At 39.0% G+C, this 14,295-nt stretch overlaps 1 protein-coding gene and 1 long non-coding RNA gene across 2 annotated transcripts; one reads left to right on the top strand and one right to left on the bottom strand.

Moving 5' to 3' along the window:
• Positions 1-244: 244 nt before the first annotated feature.
• LOC118111430 lies at positions 245-4,589 on the top strand. Its single transcript, XR_004697092.2, has 4 exons — positions 245-403; positions 1,297-1,391; positions 2,057-2,133; positions 2,892-4,589. It is a non-coding gene; the product is annotated as an uncharacterized LOC118111430 (long non-coding RNA).
• A 2,813-nt stretch (positions 4,590-7,402) lies between these two features.
• bcl2l10 (BCL2 like 10) lies at positions 7,403-10,986 on the bottom strand. The gene is made up of 3 exons (XM_035163221.2): positions 10,841-10,986; positions 9,409-9,879; positions 7,403-8,378 (listed from the first exon to the last, which is right to left on the bottom strand). The coding sequence occupies exons 2-3, from the start codon at positions 9,874-9,876 to the stop codon at positions 8,256-8,258; spliced, it is 591 nt and encodes a 196-aa protein (XP_035019112.1). The 5' UTR covers positions 9,877-9,879; positions 10,841-10,986; the 3' UTR covers positions 7,403-8,255.
• Between the last annotated feature and the right edge of the window lie 3,309 nt (positions 10,987-14,295).

A 14,295-nucleotide genomic window follows, 5' to 3' on the forward strand; every position in this document is an offset into this window, starting at 1 on the left:
ACATTATATATAGTGGCATATACCGTAATGTGGGAGGATGGTCCAAAAATCCTCAACAATAAGAACTCTTCTGAAGTATGGAATAGTCTGTCATTTTCCTTTAATATGAACACTGGCTTGATTTTTGCATCATCCTGTCTTAGGCTTAAATCAAATACAACACAGAGAAACGGGGTGTAACTGTGCCAACACGGAAACAGCAGTGTGGAGATAGTGAGTTCACATTGGTTCACGCTGCAGGAACCAGACAGACTGGTTTCCCTGTGCACTGGGTGTGGTGTATAAAATAGGGAAGCACAACCTTGACAGTGCTTGTTTTGCAGCTCAGCCTCAGAATGAACATTTGCGGCGCTTCTGCACAGAAAAAAAGCCAAGCCATGAACCAGGTCCAAATTGAATACTGGTAAGTTTTTTGATTTCATCCATTCTAGTTTGCTGATTGTCAGTTAGACTGCAATGAATTTCATTCTGAGACAAATGGGCCTAAATTAACCAGTGGTTTTGAAATCAAATTATTTCGTGATTATGTTACAGAGGTTACCACTGACATCAAAGTGCTTATTTACACCATATTCATCTATACAATAAATAATCACCCCACTATAGAAACTTTCATTGTTTAAGAATTTCATCCACGATCTCTGCACCAAGGTTCAAAGGATTCCAGATATTGAGTTCCGTGAGCCGTATGGTGGGATTATTGAGGTGTTTTTCCCTCCTGTTGTTTTTTTAAAACAAATGGACAAAATAGAAACTGTAAGCATCACAACAAATGAAATATGACGTAAATAAAATATTCAATCATAAATCAATGATATTAAGTGTAATAATAATGTAATTGGAAAAAAATACAAGAACGATAAAGAGATAAGCAATGAACCAAATAAATTTCTCTAAAAAAATAAAGTTTATCACAGCCATATGGGTGCATTGTTTTGCTGTTTGTGCATTAACTAGACTGGGAAAGTTTCAAAAGATGAGCAAGAAAACTTGGCTCCATAATTGTGGAATTTCCTGATAAAAAATATCTTGCTTCAATTATAAAGGAGACGTCGTTTATGTGGCGAAATCATCCTCAACACTGTGTATTCACATTCATAAAACAGCTGTTTAATGGTTTCTACGTCAGTCTTACAGAATTCACATTTGTTATTAATATCCAATCATCTTGACATTCATGTTTGATGAGATAAATATTATGCACGGTTTTGTTGCGTGCGTCTTTATTTTTTGGGGGGAATAGCATATTTATATGAGAGAAGCCATGTTAACATTTCCTTTGTGTTTGTGTCTCAGTGGCGGATGAGGTTACTCTTCCCGCTACAGGGACCTGGAAGGAGCCCTCCGGCAGGTCCCTGGTCTGTCGGTGACGGGATTCAAGGGAAGACAAAGTGAGCTGCTCTTTGTTTCATTTTGTCAGACACTATCAGTTCCTGTGTAAAGTCTCAGTCGGTTTATTTCCTCTAATAGTGCAGGATGTTCAGATGCAGAGTGGTGTGACTCAGTCAATATAAACAAAGAGTCACATTGTGTAGTTTTCACTCCTCACATATCAGAGTCAAAACATTCTACATGTTTTATCAGACAATAAATACACAAAAAATGTTCATGGGCGTTTGGAACTGTCTTGTTTTGTTTGATCACAAACTCTATCACATGTTGTGGGCTGCAGACTCTATCCACAAGAGGGGGCTGTTCAGCTGTTTTACACTCAAACACACACACACACACACACACACACACACAAATTGCACATTATTGTGTGATATTAACATTAAATGTGAATCAACAGCTCGAATAGCTAAACTGTAGCAAAATATTACTCTGAACATTTCAAACGCTTGGATGAAGACTTTCAAACTTTAATAAAGAATATTTAAATATTCATACACAACCTATTTTCCTCATGATGTTTCCATGTGGAGTTTCTTTACTTTTGAGCATTATCACTGATTATCACTGACTAAACCTGTGTTACTTGTACAAAAACAATTGCACACCCCATGTTACTGCTTCATATTGAACTGATGTTGATGTAACTTCTTATCCCCCACAGACAGTTTTGAGGTGTCACTGAACGGGCAGACGATCTACTCCAAGCTGCAAACACACTCATTTCCTGATCGTGACCAGGTCAGTGAGTTGGATATCTACTTTTTTATGAGGGACATATTATTTGCAACACAGCATAAAAATAACAATAATCTTATTTTTACCGGACTGATGGTAAATTGTTGAACATTTGCATCTCGTGTAACAATGAGATTCAAAGACCCTGAAGACATAGGACAAAACATTCCATGAGACATATCACAACTGACTGTTCTTCACAACGATGCATCAAGAAGTTAAAACGCGACCACTCATCTATCCAATCATTACTCAATTGTAAAATTCATTAATGTATTATTTTAATTCATTATCAAAATAAGATAAATTAAAATGAAACAATTATTGATTGTTTTATGTTGTTTTTATAAACACCTCTTTAATATGAACATGATGGGATGGATATTTCAGCCCTAAATGGTTTTTTTTTTAATAATTCCTCCTTCTGCTCTTTAAAATATAAGTTTATGAAATACTAATATTTAAATATTAACAAATTAAATTGAGTGCTTTATTACTATTTCTGTGACACTCATCCATACATTATACTTTATGGGACATGAATGAGAAATCAAATTTAGACAAAGACTACAGCTTCACTAGCAGCTCAGTCAAAAGGATCATTATAAACATGTAAATCTGTACAAAGGTTTTGTGTCAAACTGTCTTGCAGTTTTGCTTTGTTTGTTTTTTAGACATTTCCCCCTGGCTTACAATAAAGCCACTTACAGAAAACAACAGTATATAGAATTATTGAATTGATATTTGTGTTTTGTGACCAGGTGGTAGCGATGGTGAAGAAGATTATCCACGAAAAGAAGAAGTAAAGCCTCAGAGAAACAACTGGTCTGAAGAGATCTGTATTCACACTGCAAGAGAACGACATGGTTTGTCTTCTGTGGTTCAGAGCTCAGTCTCATCACGTCTGCTTAACAGAAGACCAAAATTCATTCAAACACCTTTCAGCTTAACTGTGGACCATGATCAACCGAGAAGAAGAGCCCATGTGTTCTCTTCATGGTGAATACAGACAAAGACCAGGAGATGATGGGAGCCACACTGAGGAGCCGGGCACTGACTTCTGTTTATGATTGTATACACTGAAAAACACGTGGTGTGTACATGATGCAGGGCTAGAAGCTTTTCAGTCGACAGGAGCCTGAGGATGTGCTCTCATCGTGTCTGTCTCTACTCACACGTAACATTTCTTTAGCTGTCTCAATCAAACACACTTATTCCATCGTCCGTTTTGTTCTGTTCATATAAATCTAAAGGTCTCACGAGCTGAGGATTCGATTAAAAGAATAGTTTGACATTTTTAGAAAAATGCTATTTTGCCTTCTCGTCGCAAGATGAGAAGATTGATACCACTGTCATTTCTTGAATATAAAGCCAGTGTTAACATCCAGTTATTTAAAGCTCACAAACATGTTATATCTTATTTTTGAAAATGACAATTTGCCGGCATTTGTTGGACTATTTGTTGACTACCACTTAATACCAAAAGTCTCTAGTGCTGGCCCAGGCTAAAATAAGCCTCCTGTACAATGGCTCATAGTTTTACAGTTTGCTTTTTGTATGGATTAAACAAACAGGATACAACATGTTATTTAGCTTGGACAAAGTCAGGGTAGCTGTTTCCCTTTGTTTCCAGTCTTTATGCTAAGCTAAGCTAAACAGTCTCTGGCTCTAGCATTGTATTTATTTCACGTGGCAGCGGTATCTTCTCATCTTGCTAACTCTTGGCAAGAAAGAAAAGAGTATTCAAGAACATTTTTCAAAAACTTTAATTTGTGTTATGTTGCAAACAGGAAATGCACTTCAAATTTCAGATTCTTTAAATATTTGGCATTTCCATAACACCTTGAATCACTTAGACCGATCACGTCTTTATTCCTTAGGAAGTTTTCACCTTTTTTGTTTTCCTTTGATGAGACAGCTACTGCAAATGTTCTGCCTTCTTTGTCACTGATGAAAATTCATTCAATGACAAATGATGAATACAACAAATATACTTGCAATATCAAACACAGGGATGCTGGAAGTCAGGCGGAGGTGGAGCTGTTGAGAGAAAGTCTAGGCTCGACAATGCTGTCATATAAAACTGAAATATTTGACACCACTTTTAGAACATTTCACTTCACAAAAAGCAGCAAACGTCATCTGGGCAATAGATGGGCGGCACCAACAATGCACCACATATTCTAAAATGAAATATATTAATTAAAATAATCCAAATTTTAAAAAAAGATAGGTATTTTACTATTTCGCTTTCAAAATGTTACTTTAGTTAACAACAAAATAAAGTTAACTAAGGAAAAAACATTTTTGCCAGTGATGGTGCTGCAGTCCCCTCAACAACCCTACTTCCAGCATCCTTGAAACATATCACATATCAAACAGTTTCTAAACAATAAATCATCACTTTCAACAACAATTCATTCCATTTTCCACAAATGCAATAAAAGATTATGGATTCATTTCTGATCTGCTCATTTTTGTACACAGCTTAGATAGCAGTGCTGCAGTGTCCTTAGTATAATATTTCACTGTGTGGTGAAAGGAGCTGACAGTGGTGGCCTTGTGTCTGACGGACCGATACCATCATTCCCCTCAGCAGAGATCATCCAGACAGACTTCCTGAACTCTCTCCTCTCAAAAGTCCCTTTGTTTCCACACATTTATTCAATAATATCTGAAAACTACAAAGTTTCCAGTATGACAGGATGTCTGATGTACTTTTAAGAAATTAACATTTTGTTTCGTCGTCATAGGTTTTTCTTTTCTTTTAATCTGCAAAGTAACTGGGCAAAAAAAACAAAAAAAACATTTAGAACAAATAAAGAAGAAATGGTAAATTCCAGAAAAAAAAGAAAATGTTACCCAAAAAAATCAGGGTAAATACTGGAGACGAAAACAACCAAAAAATTCAGAAATGTACACAAGAATACAGAACATTTGAAAAATACTAAATAAAAACCAAAATATATATTGGAAAAAAACCCCAAAAAACTAAGACATTACCACAAAAAACAAGGAAGAATTCTTTGAAAATGTCCACCAGATTACCAGAAGAATCTGTGAAAAGTATTACAAAAAGATACTGCAAATAAATTGGAGAAAATACAAAAAGAAAACCACCATAAATTCTGAAAAATACCAAAACACATGCAGAACGATCCAAAAATCCACAAAGAATCTTAAGAATTTCCCCAAAATGACTAAAAGAATTGTTGACAATTCACATGAGGTTACTGGGAAATTACTGAAATATCCCCTCCCTGAAGAATCACAAAATCTTCCCAAAACTTTTTTAATTAATTCTTCAAAACATTGCAAAGAATCATCTAAAATAAAAATCGGGTAGATAGGGAATAATAAGAAAACTAAAAATACCAAGATATTAGCAGATAACTACCTGAAAAATATCAAGTCAATTATTTGAATGGGATATCTAAAATATTACCGAAAAAGAAATGCGACCAAAATACTGCAAAAAACAGATTCAGCTACAAAGATTCAGCTACGCAGATCCCTGAGCAGCAGCAGCATGCTCTGCATATCTTTATGTTAAAGGATAGAGCTGATGGTATTGTGCAGTTTTGTATCTGTCAACATCTCCCATGAAAAGACCAAAACCAACTTGTCACTCAGTAGAGCACATAGGCGACATCTGCCAAGGCCCAACAATCCTGCATGATTGTTTTGTTCGTAGAAACATAAAAGTAAAAAGGGAAGTGGTCCGATAACCTGATATAGAAGTGTTTATTCATAATAAAACATATTTAAAGAAAGTGACAAATATCCTGGAGCCACCTCCCAGAATTCAATGGGTTATTTCTAATGCCAGGCCCCCATGCCTCCACTGAAAATCAGTTAATGTGTAATCCTGCTGACAAACAAACCAACAATGAGAAACCACTTCCTTCAAGAAGAGCTTCATTTGAGGAAATGGGTAAATGATATAGTTGTTGATTTTTCCCATTACTCTATAAGCAAATAGTGTGTTTGTTGGCATCTACTGTATTTCAACGTGTGGCTCAGAACCTGTTTGGTGATCTAGTTAATATTCATGGCAACAGAAGAAGTGAGCATGAGATTGAGTCAAGATAAACCACAAAGCTGTTTATCATATTGTTCCTCATAATAAAGGTTAATGGGGCTATGTGGCACAGAGAAATAAGGTTTATCAGGCTTTGTATACAGACAATACTTAATGTAAGGTCAGTTCATTGTTGGCTTCGAACCTTTCAAGGGACAATCAAATGAAAAGCTCTAAACTGGGTCTCTAAGCACTCAGTGTTGAGTTTTATAGCAGTCACATGAGCCACCATCCATCCATGTAATCTCGGCACCACATAATCCATGAGATAAACAGATAATGATAATAACAGATTTGTCTGCTGTTTGTGATGCTCTGTTCAGGTTCCAGTGGTGGAGTAAAAACACAATCAACAGGAAACACACAGAGCCACATCAGAAGCTGTCATGGTTCTCTTGTTTCACAAACAGCTCCAACCACATCAGATGTTGTGACAGTGATGAAGGAATAATAGACTGGGGAGAACGTGTGAACGGTGTTTTTGTGGGTTGGTACTGAGAGAAAATGATCCGTTTTACTTTCAAAGAAAATGTTACATCAAAATGTTGATTAATTTATAATTTAATCAATTCCCCATATCAAATAATTATCTTTAGGCATATTTTAAAAACCTGCAAGAAATCGTTCTGCAGCTTCTTCTTCATGTGTCTGTGTAAACGATTGGGTGTCATGTGAGAGATAGTGATAGAAGTTAAGTGTGTGTGCTTATATGTTGTGTAAACAGATGGTAGAGCAAAGGAATCCAATGTAATTTAAAAGCATACATGTATTTTTTTTTTAAATATGCACTTTGAATTTACTTTAATTGAACTTGATTCAATTAAGCCATATCAAACTTAAATTAATATTAAAACTTTGTCTTAATTTATTAAATAAAATAATTGGGTGTAAATGAAATATTAAATAAATAATGTAATTGTGTTTACAAATGAGTTTTCTAAGCACATTTGTTTGAGTAGAGGTGTCATTTCAGCGCTGCTACCTGCATCAGCAGCTCCAGAGAATATGGCTCCTGTTGTGTAACTGGAGCACTGTGATAGTCAGACACCAGAGCATATTTTATTTATGACAATATGTCTGCGTGTGAGCGGAGGAATAATTCATCTCCTCTCCACTCTCCTGACCTGCTGTGAAGACATTTAAGTGGTGATGGTAATATCATGGTGCTGCACTGAAACAAGACTCACCAACTGCAAGATTTATATTTTTATTACAAAGACAGTGACAAATAAATAGAACAAAACAATGTAAAAATATAATGTTTAAGAGATCTGGGGGAGGAAATGCCATAGCAACGGTTTGTTCTAATAGCAATATGTTTGAAGTCAGATTGGTCCCTGGTTTGGTAGATTGATATGAGAAACAGTTCACAACATATCATAGCACCGTGGTGTGGTCGTCAGCACTGCAATCAGCTCTACTGGCAAATAATTCAGACATTTCACATGAATGTAGGACAGACTTTAACGATGAAACAACTGAATTAGCTGTGGATCGGTTACAAAAGGGCCACTGCTTGACAGTTTCATTTCATATAAATATAATATATTAATTTATACATTGTACACTAGAATGGTTCTATACCACATACACAACTCAGGTAAACAAGTGAATCAAAGGCAGCTGACAATTTTCAAAATCAAAACCTCTGGGAAAGTTGAAATGAAACGATTTTTCTTTTAGCTGCTTTCACAGTTGAAAATACAAGCCTTGAGAGCAAGATGGTTCTGTGTAGAAATCTGTGCTTTAGAAATGAACCTGTCGAAAATATGAGAACTGATGTCACTCACTCCAAAATTCATGAAGGCATTAAAGATCTTTTGTTTTTTACAATCTTAAGGAGCAAGTGACGAAATGTCAGTATTAACGTGTGTGTAAGGGGGGGGCGAGTATGTGCAAACATTCAGTTGGTGACTTGCGATCAAAACCCTGAATTTACTACAGATTGAGCCCTGCATTGACGTTGAAATTCAAATATCTACTTAATTGTGCCAAATGAAATGAAAACATGGACGAGGACACATTAAGGATGTAGAAGTCTGAACTAGCGCACCAGGAGCAAGGTGAGTCCAGCGAGGCCCAAGCTGGCAGCAGCAAACAGGGCCGTCTTCAGCGACAGGTCCGGGCCCACCTCTCTGGAACTGACGGAGAACTTACTGAACCCACCCTGCAGGAGGAAATAACACATTATATTGAGAGCAGGATACTTTGTTTACTAAAAGGAGAAAATATTTATTGTATTTTCTGTTTTCCTCAAAATACTGTTTATTTTTTTTAGAGAATAAAAGCAAGCATCAGCTGCCAACGTGTCAACAGAGGTTTTGCTGACAGCTGCAGGCACTTATCCAATATATTCATGTTTTCAGACTGAAACCACACGTTTGTCCTGTGAGTGCACCTGCTCTCAGCTTGTTTTTCTGCTCAGACAATGATAACTTTCAATATGGCCACTGCAAATTTCAACACACTGAAGCTTTGACTGGCACTACAAAGTCCAGCTGGCTGAGCTGGTTACGCGTCTGTTGAAACCAGCTGCCAGCTGGAGAAAGGAGGGGCGTGTGTGTGTGTGTGTGTGTGTGTGTGTGTGTGTGTGTGTGTGTGTGTGTGTGTGTGTGTGTGTGTGCGGGACAGGGCGAGCCCATTCACAAAAGCAGACACTCAATGGTGGAGTGTTCATTTTGGCCTCTGAGCCCAACTAGCCCTTTACTTTATTCCAGTAAATAAGTCAGACTGATCTCTAGTGCCTGAACAGGCCTACAGTCTAATACTGCCTGAGAACACTGCTTTGGTCCAACAGAAATCTGGTAATCTGAAGCCCAACATTAGATGATTGTGGCTCTGAATTTACACAGTGGAGGTCTGTCTCGTTGTGGCACACATTCCTGAGGGTCAGGTCTAAAGCTCCTCTTCAGCTCTGATAGTCACTGAAGCCTCCTAGACTCACACACACACAAACTCAAGCAGGAAGCAAACAAGATTGTATCACACTAGGTGGTTTCTAATGCCAGCTTGTACTTTAAAACCATCACTGTCAACAGTTGCTGGGATTTTATCTTGTATGCTTCTATTATAAATGTGACTTATTGCCTGAAACTGCATTTAAAATGCCGTGCTAATCTACAGAGTTTGTGATGACTCAATCCGCCCTGCACTGTCACCTGACGATGTGTTATTGGGACAAACATGTTGTGACATACCCATCCATCATTCTCCAGCAGCCAGTCCTTCTTCTCCTCTCCCAGGTAATCAGCTATGGTCTCTGCCAGTCCCCTGCAGATCCCGGGCCACTGTCCCAGTTCCTGTCTCAACCCCTGTCCGGGGTCCAGCCCCGGCTTAGCGGCCTTCTGCTCCAGCAGCTGTCTGGCCAGCACCCCTGTAAAGGTGAAAAGGGAAACAACCCTCCCCCAGTTCAAGTGTCCATCTCCCACCATCTCCTCCATCACCTTCCTGAGGCTGGAGCAGGGGTCCGGCCCGCACTGCCTCAGGAAGGCCTGAGCGTGGGAGTGGAAGCGAGCCTCGTGCTGCCTCTCCATGTCCTGGCCCAGGCGTCTCATGGCAGCGGCTGACTCGCTGGGAGGTGGAGGGGCTGGTTGTGGGCCTGTGCAGCAAAGGGACAGGTAGTCCTCTGCCAGAGCCAGGGTCTCTTTCCACAGCCCACATGACATTTTCTACCAATGGGGGGAAAAAAAGAGACATTTAAATTCATTATTAAAATAGCAGACTTTATAATAAAAGGCCATGAGGAGCAGTGCATGTGGTTTATTTGGGGCAACAACAAACAAACAATGCGTTTGATCTATAAGACAACTGGGACAAATCCTAATGTGCACTCCAGGGTGCCCTCTTTTCTCTTTCCTCATTTCTTACAATACAAATGAATTCAAATCAGCATGATTCCAACACGGAGCCTTGAATTAACTCGTATTACCTTGAAAAGTCCAACTTAGTGTCTGTCTATTGTCTCCGTTTGGAACCACTCAGCACATCCTGTGGTTATCTACACGGGCTCTGTCCCAGTTAGCATTAGCATCCCTTACAAATGCATTATGTTACAGGCTTCAATTACAGTGTTTTGTCCAGTAACACACAACTATTTCCTTAAAGCGGGTTGTAGAGACTTGTTTCTGTATCGACGGCTCGTGCTCCATGTTTCCAGCTGGTGTTCAGCTCAACAGCCGGACGAGGAGTCTTCATTCGGATGATTTAACTTAGGAGAGCTAATAGCATCGCTAGCCCGAGGAACCACAGAGACGTCGCTCGTCTGAACGTTAGCTAAACGATGCTAAAGGCTAAACACAGCCTCGTTAGCTGAACGACGCGACGAGCGGACATGGAGGCCTCGGTAGTTTGAATTCAGTCCCAGTGCGAGGGGCTGAAGTTGTGGGTGAGGGACCGGCTTCTCCTCCTCCGCTGCCCGGGCGGAGGGCGGCGATCTGTCACCAGAGTAATGGAGGACACAAAGGACCACATTCACACAGGCTGCGGGGAAACGGCTCCGCCACCACAGCCTGGTCTCCGCCTTCGAGCTCCTCCACACACCGCGGCACTAACACCTCCGTTGTGGGTTTACACACGTTTACACATAGATCCCACAGCTATTGTGACAAGTAAAGGAAAGAAAGAGCTCACCCTCCCAGCGATATCAGACTGCTCTCTGCACAGACGGCGGAAGGAGAACCTCGGATCCCTCTCAGCTTCCCCTCGGCGGCCGGTTATAGTGAGACTCCGCCCCCGCGGAAACACGCACAAGTCCCGTTATTCACGGAAGAGAAAACAAAGAGGAATCAGATTCAAACGTAGAAATTCCCAGAGAGAGTTGCCTAATGAGATCATCAAAATGATGAGATTGTCAATTGAAATCATCACGAGATATGAGATCAAAATCATGAGGTATAAGGTCACAATCATGACTTCAGAAGTCACAATCATGACATAGTAAGTCAAAATAGTAACGATTTTGGAGAATTTCTCTGACGAAACAAGCAAAATATACTCTTTATTTTACGATGCCGTGCCACTCTAAATGGTCACCTCAAGATCAATAATCGAATCATTGAAAAATAAATCACCCGTTGAGCTGAAGCGCAGGGATAGAATAATTTACACAAGAGATGGAGTCAAATTTATTATCGACCCTAGAAATATAAATCTTATAGTTTTTGGAAGTTTCGTTTGACAAAGCTTAAAGGAGATCTGTGGGTTTAAAATGGTGTTAAATGTATCTGATAGTTGATTTATATTAAAATGTAATGAAACACGCTCACACATCACAAGTGTCTGTGTCCAGGTAAATTTGTGTTTTTAATCTTCATGGGAAAAACTCAGACTAAATATAGTTACTATGATATAATACTATGAGTGCTGGAGTGGTTTCACAATTTGGTTTCAGTCATCACCAAACTGTCTCAATGCGCTCGCTCTCTGTGTGGGCCTCAGACTGCACACATGGGGAAGTGAAAATATAATGATGATCTAGTTTCATGATGTATCAGGTGATATTTACGGAAATATACCTTCTGCCTGTTCATGATTCTTTCCCCGCTCTCTGTCGGTAAAAGGATAAGGGACAGAACCATTTCCAGTAAACCTTTGTGTTGAAAGTGAAAAAAACCCCAAAAAAGCTAAAGTCTACAAATGGCCCGATGCTTAATTTTTGTTCTGAGTTGCGAGAAAACAGATTCGGTCATCTCAAGCAGAAAATTCCCTTGGTTTTAGAGAAACTCAGAAGATTAAGTTTAAAATGCTGCCATGTAATTCAAGTGTTTATCAGAACTCAAACACTGAGGGGGTTTTGTGCGATGATGATGATGATGTGTACAAACACAGCTGAACCTTGACCACTGTTTGAGAAAAACAAAGACGTGTAAGACCTTCTGATCAATAATACTTTAAACGCACAAACATAAGCAAGACAAATGACAAATGATGAGGATGTGGTTATTTAAGATGAAACCTACTTTTAGGACCACAGCAGTGTTTTTTGAAAGCTTGAGCTGCTTAATAAAAAATTGTGTAAACTTTACAGGGCGGTATGGTGGTGCAGTGGTTAGTACTGTCGCCTCATAGCAAGAGGGTTCAAATCCCTCAGCTTGGCCGGGGCCTCTCTGTGTGGAGACTGTACTCTAAGACATGCCGATTTGGGATTAAGTTAATTGTAGACTAAAAACCATGTGTTTAAATGTTACTCTTTTTATGTTGGCCCTGCAAAACAATGGTGACCTCTTGCCCTATGTCAGCTGTGATTGGCTCCAGCTAACCCCCCTGTGACCGTCAAAGGCCAAGGTAAAGATGGATGATAATGGATTTACATTTTGTGGAAAATGCCTGATAGGGGAAAAGAACCTGTTATTGAATAAGGCTAGGGAGAGAAGACTTCTGGGATATCCTACTTGGCCGGAGTGGAGGACAATGGATGGACTGAATGGGATTTGAGGTAAATATAAGGAAAAAACTGCTGTGGTCCTTTAAGAATTCATTCCAAATATTTGTGTTAGACTAATAGTGGTAGAGGTCACATTTTTAGCAAAAGGTAGAAAAATGCACTTCTCACAGTATATGTGATAGAACATTATTTACATTATTCCTTTAAGTAATAACCCAACAGGAAGAGCCAGACAGTCCTGATTCACTTTCATTTTGACACACCGAAATTCCCCCTGGTGGCAAGCGTAGCCACTAAAGAAGGATCTGCCAGTACCATGAACACACCACAGGAAACACCTCAGTGTGCTGAAGGGGCTTTCACAACAGTAAACTCTAGGTTCACTGCTTCAGTCAGTTAATACCAGGATGAAAAAATCACACAGGCTCAGTCTGTCTATGTTTCTCGGCTGCACAGAAGAGGAGACATGCTCATTTCTGCCATTGGGACAGAATCTAGGTCAAGCTCAGTGCTGGGAGTGTAACGTTGAACACAGCCTGTGTGGTACTATCAGAATGAAACTCTGAACATCCTGTAGTATTGTGTTTTCAGTTCCTCGTGGCTGATCAGTCAGCTGAATACACTGTGAGAAGATTTACTACATGAGTTAATTCCTGCTAAATGACAAAATAAATCAGTGAAGCTCTGATACTAGGAATCTCCTCTGGAAAAAAAGCCTCAACCAGTAGAGATGCAAAGATCAATGTGTGGAAAAAAACATTTATCTATTAAAAAAGCCGACAGCAGCAGAGTTGGAGGAAAGAGTCAATAAGTTAACATTAGCATTACTAGTCAAATTCACTAGACCACATTATCAGACATTCATTTCCTTAATATCCTGAAATACAACAGTTTGATTAAACTTGTGAATATATTTATTCATCTGTAACATGGAGAAAATGCTGCTGGTAGCAGAAGAAAGAAATCTGAAAAACAGATAAGACATAAGATACGTTTCTAACTCTATGACTGAACCTCAGTGTGGCTAAATAACAGCCTTGTGATTTTAGTGATTTGCAGTTGAAAAAGCACAAAGGTTAAAACTCAGGGTAAATTTTCAGATGTCTATGTTACATTTAAAACCTTTCTGAGCAGCATTTAAAGATTACATTTCATTTGGTAAATTTGGATATAGAAGCTGAAATGCTGTTAAAACAAGAGTTACTCTTAAATTACAAATGCACTGGAATCATGCTCACGCAGAAAAATCACATAATCTTCCATATGATATAATAACAAGATGTGTTCTAACACACCACAGAAAATGATCATATATAAGAGTCTCAGGTGCCTCAAGCTTCAACCTGGTTCTTTTTACAGTTAATGCATTGAGTGTCATAAAGACACACATCTAATTCTGAGCTGATCTGTAGCCTCAATGTGAAATATCTAAATATAAGAGATCAATGTCTGTCCTCACATAAATGACTGATTGATCATAATGGTAGTAAAGTTAGTAAAGACAGGCTCTGTGGAAACTAATGTCTAATCAGGATTGTGATCTTCTGCTGCCAGTGAGCAGGTACTTTTCACAGAGTTACCACGGTAACTGACTCACAGTCACAGGGATTTCAGTTTCAACAGAAAGACGAGCATTTCCCTCAGGTTTAATAAACCCAGTTCTCACTAAAGTCGCTCTCTACAACAGGCACCAGCAGGTCGC

Source organism: Hippoglossus stenolepis, chromosome 1 (genome assembly GCF_022539355.2).
Source record: "Hippoglossus stenolepis isolate QCI-W04-F060 chromosome 1, HSTE1.2, whole genome shotgun sequence".
Taxonomy (NCBI): Eukaryota; Metazoa; Chordata; class Actinopteri; order Pleuronectiformes; family Pleuronectidae; genus Hippoglossus; species Hippoglossus stenolepis.